Source organism: Hypomesus nipponensis, chromosome 13, assembly GCF_054491055.1.
Source record: "Hypomesus nipponensis isolate SF chromosome 13, ASM5449105v1, whole genome shotgun sequence".
NCBI lineage: Eukaryota > Metazoa > Chordata > Actinopteri > Osmeriformes > Osmeridae > Hypomesus > Hypomesus nipponensis.
In genome coordinates this window covers 8,887,501-8,902,763 of record NC_140373.1, presented here as the reverse complement: position 1 = coordinate 8,902,763, position 15,263 = coordinate 8,887,501, and the positions used below count along the sequence as shown (strand labels likewise).

The window sequence follows — 15,263 nt, the reverse complement described above, 5'->3', positions numbered from 1 at the left end:
TTATTAATTCCGTCAGCGCGGCTTGCTAGAGCAGGATTTACACAGCAGATTACATCTCAGGCAGAGGAGCGAGGGAAGAGTGGAGCGAGGGAAGAGAGAGGCAGACAAAAGGAGCAGAGCAGAGGCTGTGTGGTGGAGAGACACACAGACACTGACGGAGGGTAACAAAGACTCATCTGGGATTACTTACCAGCTTACACACACACACATTCACACACACACACACGGGCGTAAATAAACACACTCTCAGAGGGATGCGTGGAAAAGAGGAACATTTAAAGAAGAAGTGTTTTAAACGAAAGAGACTAATTAGCAAAGCAACACTCTGGAGCCTGGGGGAGTGATGAGTGAGACTGTGTGTGTGTGTGTGTGTGTGTGTGTGTGTGTGCGCGTGTGTGTATCTCTTTGCTCATTCATCTGTCTGAATATACAACTCCCTGCCTATACAAATCCCCCTTCCCTTCACAACCCCTCTTCTCTCTCTCCTCCCCTCCCCCTCCCAGAGTTTCATCTTCACATGAAAACAGAGGAGACAGTGAGGAGGGAAGCTTGACGGTCAGCAGGGATGTGTCTGTGTGTCTGTGTGTATGTGTGTGTGTGTCGGCCTGTCTGAAGTTTTTGTTTCGGACACACTCACCTCCTGCTTCCCTCTCCTTGTCCCGGTTCCTCTGCTGTATCTCCAGCTCGGCCAGCTCCGCCAGGATCTCCATTCCCAGGTGAGGGGCCGGGGTGGAGGGCTGGAGAGGGGTGGAGGTGGGGGGCGCTGGGGGGTAGCGGGCATCTCTGGTGGCGCACAGGGCAGCGGCAATCAGAAGCTCCAGGCTCCAGATGCAGGCTCCCTGAAGCTGGGCCGCTGTGTCGGGGGCTGCAGGCGGGGGGCCAGGGGAGGCAGGTGATGCGGGGGATATCAAATCCACGCATCCTTCTGCGGGATTCCCCTTCTCCTCCTCCTCCTCCTGCTTCTCATTGTCTTTATCCTCCTCCTGTTTTGCCCCCTCCTCTCCTATCAGCTCCAGAGGCACAGAGACAGTACATTCAGAGGGGGGGGACTCCCTCTGTTCACCCATCTCCCTCTCCTCCTCTCGGTCCTCCTCCTTCTGCCTCTGGCCTGGCTGTGTGTCCTCCATGTGGGATAGCCGGTCCAGACAGCCCCCAGAGGGCTCCCTATCCTGGGCCTGGTGTAGGTCTTGGGGGGTGGCTGGAGCAGGGACAGGGGTTTTGGATGGTGAAAGGGCTGGGGTTGGGGAGGGGCATGATGCTGTGGTTGTCAGGGGCTTGGTGTCACTGGAGGACTCCGGAGTCTCGGGTGTCAAACCTCTCATCTCTGCTCTCTTTCCTTCATGCTCTCCTTTGATTTGTTCTCTGGACTCCGCAGCTTCACATTCTTTCTCTTCCTCCTTCTCATCCTCCGCTTGAGAAACAACCCGGATTGGGCGACCGAGTGGGTGGGACTTGTGACCTGGCTCTGCTGGCTCCGCCTCCATGATGACATGCCCTGCTAATTGGGCCTCCTGGGGGGAGGGGCCAGCCTTGTAACCCACGGTGATCGGAGGGTAAGTGTACACCGGAGGCAGGTCTGGAATAAGGGGGAAAAAGTTAAATAATCCATCAACCAATCAACAGCTCAAACAATTAATCAACCAATACGTCAAACAAACAATCAATCATAGTTTCCTTCCCTGTTTCTTGTCCTCATTTAGGTACAGAAGAGTAATGGTGATTGGTCAATTGTGGTGTAAACCGAGCAGTACAGCAGAAATAGCAATGTCTGGGTGTGTGTGTGTGTGTGTGTGAAAGTGTGTGAGTGCAATATACTGTATGTACTGTATATAGCAGTGTGTGCACGCCTAGGTAGGATATTGATGACACAGTGCTGTCTGGCTGTGAATGCAATGCCGGCTCTGTCACCCCAGAGCTGTGTTATTGATGGTATCCCTCCGCCCCCCTGACAACACTGCCAGATGAATGCATATCCTTCCGCCTTCTGCCTTTCAAGGACCCCTGAAGGATAAGGAGGCCTGACTGACCTCCCCCACATGCTAGAGAATGTTTGCACATGCACACACAAACACACAAACACACACTATCATTCTGTGAGAAATAAAGAGTCCATAATCTCTCTGACCTTAGGAGTTACCTCCCTCACTGTCTCCTGTCCCTGATCCCCCCCGCCCCACACACACACACACACACACACACATACTCGCACACACACTCAAGGACACACAGACTAAGTAAGGGTCTGTCTCTGCTTCAAATGCTTTCTTCCAAATCAAAGTGAAACATGCATCAAAGACCAAAGCTTCTTTATCTCTGTGGCAGTATCTCCCTTCTCCCTTCTCTTCTTCTTCTCCCCTTATTCTCACCCTCTCTCTCTCTTCCTTCCCCATGCACCCACTCACACACTTTTCCGTTCTTTCCTTCTGCTCTCTCCTCTGCCCCCCTGTCCATGTGTCTCTCTCTCCTCTATCTCTGTCTCCCTCTCTCCGCCTCTCACGGTGGATCTGTCTTTCTCTATCTCCGTGTGGAGACTGGTACGGACCCCAACCTTGGGAACTGATGACATGTTTGAATGTTTCTCTCTCTCCTCCACTGCAGAGCGGGGATAAGAAAACCTCTCCTTGTCTTCCTCTGTCTCTGTCGCCTCTCTCTCAGTCTTCCTCTCCCCGCCCCTCTCTCTCTCTCTGGCTGTTTCTCTTCCTCTCTCGCTCTATGCGTCAACATTTTTCATCCACATTCAATACTCCAGGGTTATTAAATCAATTAAAATGGTGTCTGTATAGCCCTATGTACAAGCAATGTCACAGAGGGCTTACCATTTGCCCATAGAACTGCACCTAAACTAACCCCAAAAAACACAAATTATAAAACAGATAAGTATAGTAGGCCCTCTTGACAAAAAAAAAGTATAATCCTACCTGGTTCTAGGGATTGTGGGTAATCTTGAGGCGGTTGCCCCTCCCCCCTCTCCCCTCGCTCCTGCCCCTTCAACAGGTGCGAGGGGGCGGGACTGAGCGCTGGGGAACGGGGAGCTGCGGCCGCAGGGCTGGGGGCGGGGTTTAGAGGGTTCTGGGGGTGTGGCCTCCTGGAGGGGGACTGGTAGCAGGGCGACTGGCGGCTGCTGGGACAGCCCCCCGGGGAGACTGAGGTCTTGGGGGGAGGGGTGTGGGAGAAAGGTTTGGTGCCACGGGAGGACCGCGAGGACTCGTGAGGAGAGTGATCCACCATGACGGGGTGGTCTTCTTTCTTTCTCTGTGGATGGAGTGGTGGGGGTAGGGTATAAATGGAGAGATGAAAGAGATGAAAGGGGAGACGAAGAAAGAGAAAAATACAGGTTAGAGAGCAGAAGAAGAAAGGCTGATGGCACACTCGTTAAACAGGCTTGAACCGTTGGGCTGCAATGTATTTTCCGGTTCTTAAGAAACAGTCTCGTATCTGCTGGTGTTGAAACCCTGTTGAAACCAAACTTTTGTAATACGGCTGGCTCAGCAATGTTGCAGCAATGTAGAACCAGAGGAAGTGAGAATATCAACTGTGATTTCACGTGTGCTCTGTGTTTCCTCACTGAGCCAAATGTGCAAAGCAGTTTCATAACTGCATGGTGGGAAGATTGTGTAGTATGTGGTGTTTTTGGAGTGTGCATCAGTTTACCACTTGTGTGTGGGCTGGGTTCAGACGTGTGTGTCTTCATGCGTACTGTCTGTGTGTGTGATGTCAGGTGCGTGTGTGTGTTACCTGCGAGAGGGAGTGACGGTGCATGTGCTCAATTGCCCGTTGCTGTTGGTGCTGATGCTGCAGGGCGTAAAGCTCCTGTTGCCGTAGAAACGGGGAGCGGGAGTACACGGCGTGATGCTGCAGGTGAGGGGAGGGGCCTCGGCCTCCGTAGACCGAAGACCACAGTCCAGACTGATCCATGACGTCTAGAGAGGGAGGCATGGAAGGAGGGAGGGAAGGAAAAAAGAGAGACAGATAGAGGGATATTTTGACCAAGAATAGTACTCTTACTCTGAACATCATGCACAAACAAAGCCGCAGTGTTTTTCGGTACAGTTTGGCCTTAACCTTGAGGTTGTAGGCACAGCCCACCATGTTTAGCCATCTCTCCCCAACACCCATCACCGGCTTCTCTCCTTCTCTTTATCTCTCCCTTGCTCATGGCTCTGTCTTTATGTGCATAGCAAGACACACATTTCCTCCAAGTCCCAACCTCCCCAAGAACACACACACATGCAAAGTTAGGCACGCCCGTGCCCCCACACACACACACACACACACACACCACCACACACACACAGAAAACACACACACTCACACATCCCTCATTGGCTTCCTTGTCGCTGGGAACCTTTGTTCTGTGAGATTAGCCTGAGTGGGCTAATGTTTCCCTGGGGAAGGGTTCAGTGGATGCACTTCCCCTCTCTGCAGGAACTCCCACGGAGCGAGGCAAGGGAGCAGGGAGATAATTAAATTTCACAGCCTGTTTGCAAAGCAGCGTTAACACAGACACACATGCGGGCACACACACTCACTTGAGACACACACACACTCGACAGTGACAGAGAATGTCTCTTTTTCTCTCTGACATTAATAAACACACACTCACACACCAACACACCCATGACAACTATTTGAACATCCTATTGTTTGAGCAGCTGGGGTTGGGTAGTTGCTGCTCCATTTGGTCAAACTATTAACAAGCCAGTAACGGAGGGGCTTAAGACACCATTTCACTGTGATAAACACATGGTGCTCATATGGATCCAGAGAAGGGACACAGCCCCAGTCACAGAACAGACAGACAGACAGACAGTGTGGAAGTTCAATGTGCAGAGCAAGGTGTGTATGAGTGTACATGCATGTGTATCTCTTCATATGTGTGTGTGTGTGTGTGTGTGTGCATCTAAAGGTCTTACCCAAGGGGTGGTGTGTCCCAGGCTCACTGGGCAGCACTACCAGGGGGGTGTTGGGGTCCTGTCCCAGGGGGAGGACAGACTGCAGGGGGCTGGGGAGACCTTGACCGAACCCTGGGCCCAAACTCTGGTGCAGCGCTGCATGACTCAGGCCTGGAGACACAGCAAACCATGGCTCAATCGATCAGGAACCAATCGATGAGCAGATCAACTGGTCGGTTGACCAATCAATATTACATGTCTTCTAATTGGCATCATAAGGGGGATAGTATGAACATTTAGAGTTAATGAGTTACTAATGAATATGTGTTATCCTTTATAGAATAAACACACAACAAAAGTGTTTGTCAGAAGTGACATTCAGACGTGGCTGATCAACCAATCCTCAACCAATCCTTTGTTAATTAAATTCTCCTCACCGTAAGAATGACCCATCCAGAGGGAGGGACTTCCTGTCCGCTGCATCCAATGGTGGTGGGCCGGATGGGTATGCGCTGTAGGGTCGGCGCCTAATTGGCTGGCCCCTCCAGCAACGAGGAGGTGAGAGGTCAGGTCACCATGGCAACTGCTGGAAGGATGTATCCTGGCAAATTCCACCCTCTCCTTGTTTTCCCTGCCAAGGACAATGACATCTCATCATCCTCATCATCATCATCATCTCCATTATCATCAACGATCACAAGGAACTGAAAGGTAGGAGGGTCCTTGTCTTGTCTTGATGTCAGATAATGAGAGACAGGTGCTTTGCCCATCAGACAGAGCTACAGATCTTCAGGCTCCTTAATGCATCAAACCTCATCACACAAACCACATCAGAGAGACAGCTAGAAAGAGAGCAGGAGCAGGAGCGGGGGGGGGGGTGGGGGGGGACATTGATTGAGGCAAAAGCCTATAGCGAGGGAGAGAGACGGAGTGCAAAATGGAGAGGAAAATATAAGATTAAAGCAACTGTGAATTTGCCTTGTAAGACAGAGAGAAGAAGGTTCTTCTTGTGTGTCTGTTGGTGTTTGAATGTGAGCATACCTGATGAGCAGTTCCCGGTCTCTGTCCAGGTGATGAAGGCTAAGCTGTTCCTCTGTCATTCTCTTCCGCTCCTCCGCCTCCCGGCCCAGCGGATACACCGAACGAGACACACCTGACACACAAAAAGGGATATCATGTTAGCATATTTGGCAACCCTCCAAGCATTCCAGAACCTTGCAACACAGCTTTCAATAACCTGGCCAACATGCCAAACAGATGAGAACTATATACTGTTGCTCTAGCATTACAATTGTGCAAATTAAAATTTATTGAACTGAAAACAAGCACCACACAAATGTTATTAATTAATCATAAATGAACGTGGTTCTCGGCCGTGCTCAGTGCTGCAAATCAAACACGCTCAGTGAAGTGACGGATGTTCACAGCTAATCCAAACAAACATTAGACCACCTCTCACCTTTCACACTGGGCAGCACCCTGCCGTGTCTGCTGTGTCCTGGAGGGGGGTCCGGGGGGCGCTGAGGGGGCTCTCTCTGTCTGGCTACTGCCACGGCTATACCGACTGGGGGCTGACGCACCTCCCCTTCCCCGTGTGCCTCCCCTGCCTCCCTCCCCCTCTCTCCCCCTCTCCCCTTCGCTGGCTGAACCCCTGCGTGGGGGAAGGGGTTGCTTGGGGGGATCCTGGGGAGTGACACCTCGCTCCCCCCTCTCCACCCGGTTCCCACCCTGCTTCAGACAGCCCAGGCCCCCAAAGGGGCTCCGCTGAGGTAGCAGCAGGGGCTGCTGGGAGCTGTAGTTCATCAGGTTCTTCATTGCGTTGCCCTCGCCCATGGGGTGAGGGGAGGGGCGGGAAGAGGGGTGGGGCTGGGGTTGGTCCTGGGGGGGATTCTGAGTCTTGGTGTCCCCCCTCACTTCACTGTAACTGTCTGGGTGGTGGGGCATCTTCTTGTGCTCCTCTTGATGCCCCCGTCCCACCCAGGACTGGTGGGAAGGGGGCATCTGACCATACCCCAAAACCACCCCCCCTTCCCCCCCCTGACCCTGCCTCCCCACTTCCTTCCCTTTATCAGACCCTGGGCCTTCTGACCCAGAGCCATGGCTGCTGTGCTGTTGGTGCCGTATCCTGGCAACCTTCTGCCCCTCCTTTTGTGCCCCCCCACTGCCTGATGCCACCCCTTTACCTTCAGAAGGACCTGAGTGGTAACAGTCTCTGAAAGGAGGGGTGCTGGCATAGGAGCTTGTCCTTGAGGCTCCATGCCCAGCGACAGGGTGAGGTCCCTGGGCTTCTAGAGGCAGGGAGGGCCGGTAGACCTCCATGACCTCCAGATCTCCTCTGGAGGATGTCTCTAGGCTGCAGGAGCGAGGCCCAGACTGAGGCCCTGGGCCGGGGAGAGGGTGGTGGGGTTGGGGGTTAGGGTGGTTGTTCTCCTGGTGGTTGTGGCTCCAGTCAGGTGGTCTATCAGCCTTTCCATAGCCCTGAAGCTGCTGGTGAGTCTGGTTCTGGGCCTGGTTTTGGAGCAGGTTCTGGTTTTGGTTCTTTCTCTGGCAGCTGCCGTTCTGGAGCTGCTGGTTAGCAGATGGGCCTTCCCCTGCTCCTCCTCGACCTCCTCCACTTTTGTCTGCTCCCTTAGAGTCCTTACCTCCGCCTCCCCCAGCCCCACGGCAGTCAGGGCCAGCTGGATCTCCGAGAGCGAGAGGCCCTACAGAGGGCACGTATGTGGGGCCAGTCACCCTGGCCTCCCTCCCTGGACCTCCAGGGCTGGAGCTTCCGTCCCTACAGGTGGCCAGGGTGAGAGGAGCAGGGGGAGGGGGGCAGTAGAGTTCTGGGTGGGGGTGGTGCAACCAGCCCCCTCCCACGGCAGAGCCCATGTGCAAGGGGTGAGGAGGTGGAGGAGGAGGGTGTGGAGGGGGCATGGAGTAGGAGGCCATGGAGTGGGAAGAAGGGGCGCCTCCCAACATGGCCGCCCTCCTGAAGCAGTCCGAGGAGGCAGGGGTCTCACTGATCCTCATCCCTCCACTCACACCCCCCTCTTTCGAACACCTCCTTGCCCCTCCAGTGCCAGCCTGGTGGGGTTTGGCCATAGCTGCGCCCCCACCACAGCTGCTTAGGGCCCCCCCCTTGGCGACAGATCCCACATCACCCCCTCCATGGGCACAGGTACTCAAGTGTTTCTGGCTGGGGGGGTCGTTGCCATGGATGCCCACGTGGTCTCTGTAGTCCACTGGCTGGCTGGGGGTCTTGTGTCGGTGTTCCTCCTCCCCCCAGGGAGGTGAGGTGATGAGGGAGGGCATGGTGGGGGTGAGGGTGGTGGCTGGGAGGAGTGGTGGTCTGGTGAGGATGATGAGGATGATGATAAAGAAGGGGTCTGTCTTTGCTCTCCGGGTGTCGCTCCTTGCTGCCGGACCTGTCCTTCTCCCTGGAAACAGATGACAGCTTTTCGCCCCCTCCAACTTCTTTGGAGCTTTTGAGGGATCCTCCTCCTGCTCCGGCTCCTCCCCCTCCAGCTCCTCCCCCTCCGGCTCCTCCCCCAGAGTCTGTTTCCCGTCCGCAGGACCCCAGCGGGTGGCTGGGGGCAGTCCTGGTTAGGGGTGGGATGCTGTGATTTGTTGAGAGGAGAGGGGGCTGGGGAGGAAGGCCTCGCAGGTAGAAATGATCTGAGAGGAACGAAGGAAGGGAGGGAGGGAGGGAGGGAGGGAGGGAGGGAGGGAGGGAGGGAGGGAGGGAGGGAGGGAGGGAGGGAGGGAGGGAGGGAGGGAGGGAGGGAGGGAGGGAGGGAGGGAGGGAGGGAGGGAGGGAGGGAGGGAGGGAAAAGAGAAAAAGCAGGGATTTTGACTTTAACATTAAAGTAAGACAATATTTTCTGACGTTGTACTAAGGGTATCTAGAAATGTACTTGACTTGAAATTAATCTAGCCGACAAAAGACTGGTTAGCTCGGCTACCAGTATCTCTCTATCTCGACCTATCCCTCACCTTTCTGACTCTCATAGAAGCGGTGCTGGCCGTAGAGCACATTTCCGTTGCTATGGTGATCCAGTGGACTCATGGGAAGAAAGTGGGAGGTCAGACTTCCAGAATACCGGGAATACCCTAAGAGAGAGAGAGAGAGAGAGAGAGAGAGAGAGAGAGAGAGGGAGGGAGGGAGGGAGGGAGGGAGGGAGGGAGGGAGGGAGGGAGGGAGGGAGGGAGGGAGGGAGGGAGGGAGGGAGGGAGGGAGGGAGGGAGGGAGGGAGGGAGGGAGGGAGGGAGGGAGGGAGGGAGGGAGGGGATATAATTTTATTATAGGCTGTTTTTAGGTAATTGTAAAAATATAATGATTCATGATGATAGAACAAACTGTGTAAAATACATACAAAATAAAAACTCTCAGTTGAAATAATAGACCAGTTTTGAATCCCACACAAACAGACACACAGACTTGTGCCAAGAGGTGAGTTTTGAAAGGATGGAGTTTTTTTCTGCTAGACAAGTCTGTAATTTTCTCCGAAGGACCCACATCCAAAACAAATAGAGCTGCCCTAACCATTTAAATCCAAAACACACACACACACATATCGACACACACACAAAAACATGCACTGTTCTTCCCAGGGGGTCAGGGGGAGGTAAATGGCCGTTCGTCTTCAAGGACATTGAACTGCATCCTGGGATAGAAGAGGCCTCAGCGGGGGTCGGTGGGATATTTATGTGGAAACCAAACATCTCTGTCATGCAGCGTGCACACACAAACACACACAAACTCATACACACCTCACACATACACAGACTCATACACACCTCAGACAGGGTCAAAGGGACAGCATATACGCACTAAGAAACCAAAAGGCTTGGTGTGTGTGAGTGTATGTGTGCGTGTGTGTCCTAATACAGCTGGTTTCTTGCCCCACAGAGTGTCCTTGCCGGCCCGTTAATTGGCAGCCGTTAAAGGTTTAACGGTGGTGGCCAAAGTAAACAGCACTCTATAAAACTCATCCTACGCATTCCAGAAGAGCACAGGAAACCACCAACACCCCCGCAACGCTGTTGGATGCATGTGTGTGTGTCTGTGCGTGTGTGTGTGTGTGTGTGTGTGTGTGTGTTTGTGTGTGTTTGTGTGTGGAACCCATTAACAGCCAGTGAACCTAAATGGCAACAATTAACCAAAAGGCTCAACTGAAACTGTCCCAGGGTAATGGAGAGAGAAGGAGAGAAAGTGAGGGAGGGAAAGAGGGAGAGAACGACAGGGAGAAAGAGAGAGACAGCGAGAGGGAGAGAGCGTGCGTGCGCGCGCGCGAGAGACACGTTGTAAAAAACAGATTTATTTTCTGAAGTTTCCTTCTGCATGTTAACAAAAATTTCTGACTGGAGGTTTAGCCCCAGCCCAGTTTCCATGTTCCAGAGCTCCAACACAGAGCCACCACAGTGTCTCCCTGAACACTGAAGCATTACTCCTCATCCACACTGGGACGTGGCGCTGAATATCTCCTACTCATGTTTCTCTAAGGCGACAAACGTACCATAAACTATGCCATAAATATGCAGCATCATATATATACCAACACATATGCACAGTATCCCAACAGAAAGAAAAACTGCTCCACGCAAAGAAGGCCAGAGATGGAGAGAGAAACAGAGGGAGAGATTTCCCCCAAAAAAGAGGGCGTACATACCAGTGTCATCGATGGGATTACAATCAGTTGTGTGGGGGAGAAGAAAGGGAACGAGAGACCAGGGGGGTGGAGGAGGAGAGGAGGGAGAGGAGGAGAAGATGAAGGACTGAGTGAAGAGGACTTGAGGGCTTTGAGTTGGTGAGATGAGACACCAGAAGAAAGAGAGGGAAGCCGGGCAAGAGCACAGGGGAGAGGGAAAAGAAGAGGACAGGTGTGAATGAGAGAGAGTGAGAAAATGTGTGTGTGTGTGCATATAGTGGCCAGGCTCCTGTCTCAGTACTGGCTATGCTCCACTGTCTGGACTAAGGCCAGCTGGCATTCTGCCTACTAGAGCTCCCTGGCTTGGGTTCTTAAAAACAATCATTTGTAGTGCACAGACACACACGCACACACACACACACATACACACACACACACATACACACAGCTGAGACATCAAAGGTGAGCAACACTGAGACAAATTCATCTGATACTCGCACATTTCCCCCCGTGCTCTCCTCCACTTCCCCACCACCCGTCTGCTCCTCTCTCTCTCTCTCTCTCTCTCTCTATCTCTCTCTCTCTCTCTCTCTCTCTCTCTCTCTCTCTCTCTCTCTGTCTCTCTCTCTCTCTGTCTCTCTCTCTCTCTCTCTCTCTGTCTCTCTCTCTCTGTCTCTGTCTCTGTCTACCAGACGCCAGCGTTCACACTTCAGCCCTCCCTCTCGTATGCTGTCTATGAATTCAATTACATCCCGATAAGCTCCAAGCTTTTCCTACATTCAAATCTTCAATGATTACGACGCAGCCTCAGTGTCTGCCGCACAGACAACAGAACCTGAACACAAGCTGAACCAGATTCAGTTGGTTCAGATATATAGAACGGAAGTGGCCAGGCCTTCTGGTGAGACAAGTTTAAAGCATTCCTTTGAGTGTGTGTAACATCCATAGTTTTGTCAGAGTCTCTTGTCACACACACACACACCTGACTAGAGCAGATAACTGAGGCAACCTCTTTCTCTGACCACAAACGGTTAACAGTCAAAAGAAGACATGACATAGTCAAATGCAGACACACACACACATACACACAATCACACACACGCACACACACACACGTGTGTATGATCAGGAAGGGGGCCGTTGGAGGTCGGTTAGCCCACAGGGGACCCGGGGCGGGGCTGCGGTCTAGTGGGGAGGGAAGGGGGAGGAGGAGGGGGGGGGGGTACAGAGAGGGGGGTGGGAGAGGCACGGGGCCCTGAAAACCTGACGACAGGCCCTTGAAGAGACGAATATGGCTGAGCTGTGTGTGTGTCTGCTGGGGGAGACTGAATCTCACATATGAACACAAGCACAATCACACACAAACTCACTCGGCCATCTACCGACCAAAATCCTGGGGTTTGAGACAACCAGATTTGCTCTCTAATTAAGTATCGCGTGAGATGAGTCATGGAGCATGGAAACAGATTAATCAGGACATTACACACACACACAGGCTGGTTAATCCCAGGTCTTGGTGTGGGATTAGACAGACAGAGTCATTAGAAGATTTAAGGGAGCAGTGCCATGAGACATGAGACAGTAGTCCTGGAGTAGTCCTGTGTGTGTGTGTGTAACCAATTGCCAGAACAAGAAATCCATTAAAACAATGTTTGTGTGTGTCTGTGTGTGTCGTACCTTCATGCGAGTGGGGGAACCAGATTGAGGATGCACTGGAGTGGGGTCCCCCGCGGTAGGAGGGGGAGGAGGGGGAGGCAGGCGGGGCAGAGGGGTGAGCAGGGTGAGACGGGGGCGAGCCCAGACTCCCAGCCAGGAAGGAACCCATGAAGGAGGCACCTGAGAGACAGAGAGAAGGCGAGAGGGAGGGTCGGGTCAGAGAGTGAGTGGGAGGAAAAGAGAGATTTTGAATTTCATTGGAGTGAAACACATTCTCGATGCAACAATTTAAATCAGAGGCAGAAGATAGAGGGACCAAGAGAGATACAGAGAGAGAGTCAGAGGCAGACAAATGAAGAACTGGGGCATTGGGACTTTGACTACTACCCTGCAACAAACAATACGACCACAACCACAACAGACAGTGCTTGCCACACACACTCACAAACACACACACACACACACACACTCATACTTAAACCACTGTAAACACCCTGATAGCCACAACCACAACAGCTCTCAACTGTCTCTCATTTAGGATGCTACATCCCCCGCCCTGTCTGTTTTCCTCTCCTTCTCTTTCTTTTCTCTCTCTCTCTCTCTCTCTCTCTCTCTCTCTCTCTCTCTCTCTCTCTCTCTCTCTCCCTCTCTCTCTCCCCCTCTCTCTCTCTCTCTCTCTCTCTCTCTCTCTCTCCCTCTCTCTCTCTCTCTCTCTCTCTCTCTCTCTCTCTCTCTCTCTCTCTCTCTCTCTCTCTCCCCCTCTCTCTCTCTCTCTCTCTCTCTCTCTCTCTCTCTCCCTCTCTCTCTCTCTCTCTCTCTCTCTCTCTCTCTCTCTCTCTCTCTCTCTCTCTCCCTCTCTCTCTCTCTCTCTCTCTCTCTCTCTCTCTCTCTCTCTCTCTCTCTCTCTATATATATATATATATATATATATACATATATATATATATCTTTTTGTCTTTCTCTCTCTTTCTCTATCTAATTTTCCAAGCAAGAGAAAGAGGTAGAGAGAGAGGAGGGGCAGAAATGGGAAGGATGGTGGTAGAGAGAATGGGCAGTAGAATGAGAGGAGTAGAGAGAGGTAGAAGAGAGACCAAGGCAGAGGAGAGAGGAGCCATGGTCTGTGGACAAGGGGGCGGGTCAAGGGGTGCGTTCTATTATTACAGCTGGGTCCCACGCTCTAACACACACACACACACAAAGACACACACACTCGCACACACACAGACACGCACCCAGACACACACACAGCCACACGGAATCATTCCAAAAGCAGAAACCGTCTATATATACTTTCTATATTTTCTCTCTCTGTAGACATAATAAATCAGATTTCTGTGAAGAAAGAAACCTGAAGCTGTTTTAGGAAACTCAACCATGACTTCCTCAACCAGACATTTGTTTTCTCTCTCTCCCACTTTCCCTCCTCTTTCTCACTGTCTTTCTCACTACTCAGTCTCTTTCCAACTCTCTCTCTCTCTCTCTCTCTCTCTCTCTCTCTCTCTCTCTCTCTGTCTCTCTCTCTCTCTCTCTCTCTCTCTCTCTCTCTCTCTCTCTCTCTCTCTCACAGTCCTTTTCCCCTCTCTAAAAGAGGATGTTTTTACAGTATTTTAATTTTCACTAGAGCTCCTCCAGTCTCTTTCATCTCCATAGAGAACACAAGCACAGTCACAACAGTTCTACACAAATGAGTCATACCCTACCATCAGACCAACACACACACACACAGCTGCTGACTGCATGTTTACAAATGCTGAAAAACACACAAACCCTAACCATGGACGGAGGGCCCTGACTGTGGAAAACAAGTGAAAGAGTATAAATGGAGAGTCAAGGTAAAGGATAACAACGTCTGTTTCTGATTTTAAACAACAATCACTATAAACACACACAGCCCTTTTATCCTTCATTCTTCCCTTCTCCCTGCTCCCTCCCTCCAAATGCCTTTTCTCTTATCTCTTAATTTTTCTCTTTTCTTTTCCCTTCCCTCCTCTCTTCTCCCCTCCTTTTCTTTCTTCTCCTCTCTTCTCCATACTTCTCTGTCTGTTTTCAATTGGAACATTGAAAGGGAAGTTTCATTCACTCCCTCCCACCTCCCACCGGATGGCTGATATGGAAAATGATCTTAGCGGCCAGCCGGCTACGTAAACCTTGTATTTCTCTCTCTTCCTTTATCAGCTTCCTCCCTCGTTTCAATTCAACTCTCTATAGCATCCACCATTCTCTCCAGAATATCCTCTCAGTTTTCTGCTGAAAATGCTGCTCATATCCTACAACAGGAATACAACCAGGATGTCACAGCCACAGTCGCATCCAATCATAGCTGAGGGGGTCAGCTGTCTTTTGATTAAGTAGCACACTCCCAAGGCCAGATCTAATTGTACCAACAGCTGTCCTTTCCCCTGGTCACCTCTGACCCCAGTGACATCACTCGCGTGCGTCACCTAGGAAAGACCCTTGTCCCAGACTCCGGAGCCCCACACAGTTAGGATCCTCACACATCATCAGTGTTGACTGTTGTCTCAATCCTGACCAATAATGTCAATGACCTTGTGTGAATTCATAGTACATAGGATAACTGTGAGAGCACAGTAAACCTGGCAAAACCTATAAGAAATGCAGTAGCTTGGGTGTGTTGCTGGCTTGGCTTTCTGCTAAAGGCCTTCCTTACACACACACACACACACACACACACGCACACAGACACAGTGCTAGAGAGAGAAGGATGGAGGAATAAGGATCAAGGGTGAAATGATGCAGTGGGATTCCTTCAGTCTTACTTTCCTATGAATGGACCTTTGATCAATAATCTCACACACGTACAAACACCCACACACACACACACACTGAGACTCACACTTCTCTTTGGAGGACAAAGGGGTCTGTAGACTGAATCGACCACCAGTCAATCAGAAATCAATATTGCCTTGTATTCTATTGTCACTTTAGCCAATTAACCGCTTCTGTCCACAGACATGCTGACCACTCAACACACACACTGTAGAAAGCGAAAACTCAGAATGTGTGTGTGGTTTGTCATAGGACCTGACTCTCGTTAGCTGGGCTGCTCCACTCATGCAGTATCGTT

The 15,263-nt window shown here is 51.6% G+C and overlaps 1 protein-coding gene across 1 annotated transcript in view; it reads right to left on the bottom strand.

Annotated features, from left to right (window-relative positions):
• Window positions 1–15,263, bottom strand: part of bahcc1b (BAH domain and coiled-coil containing 1b) — a 51,618-nt gene that overhangs the window by 15,380 nt on the left and 20,975 nt on the right. Inside the window, 11 exon segments of the mRNA XM_084670103.1 lie at window positions 638–1,576; window positions 2,919–3,252; window positions 3,736–3,920; window positions 4,914–5,063; window positions 5,330–5,523; window positions 5,934–6,045; window positions 6,352–6,506; window positions 6,508–8,154; window positions 8,156–8,549; window positions 8,868–8,984; window positions 12,200–12,358. Coding sequence (XP_084526229.1) covers window positions 638–1,576; window positions 2,919–3,252; window positions 3,736–3,920; window positions 4,914–5,063; window positions 5,330–5,523; window positions 5,934–6,045; window positions 6,352–6,506; window positions 6,508–8,154; window positions 8,156–8,549; window positions 8,868–8,984; window positions 12,200–12,358 — 4,386 coding nt within the window.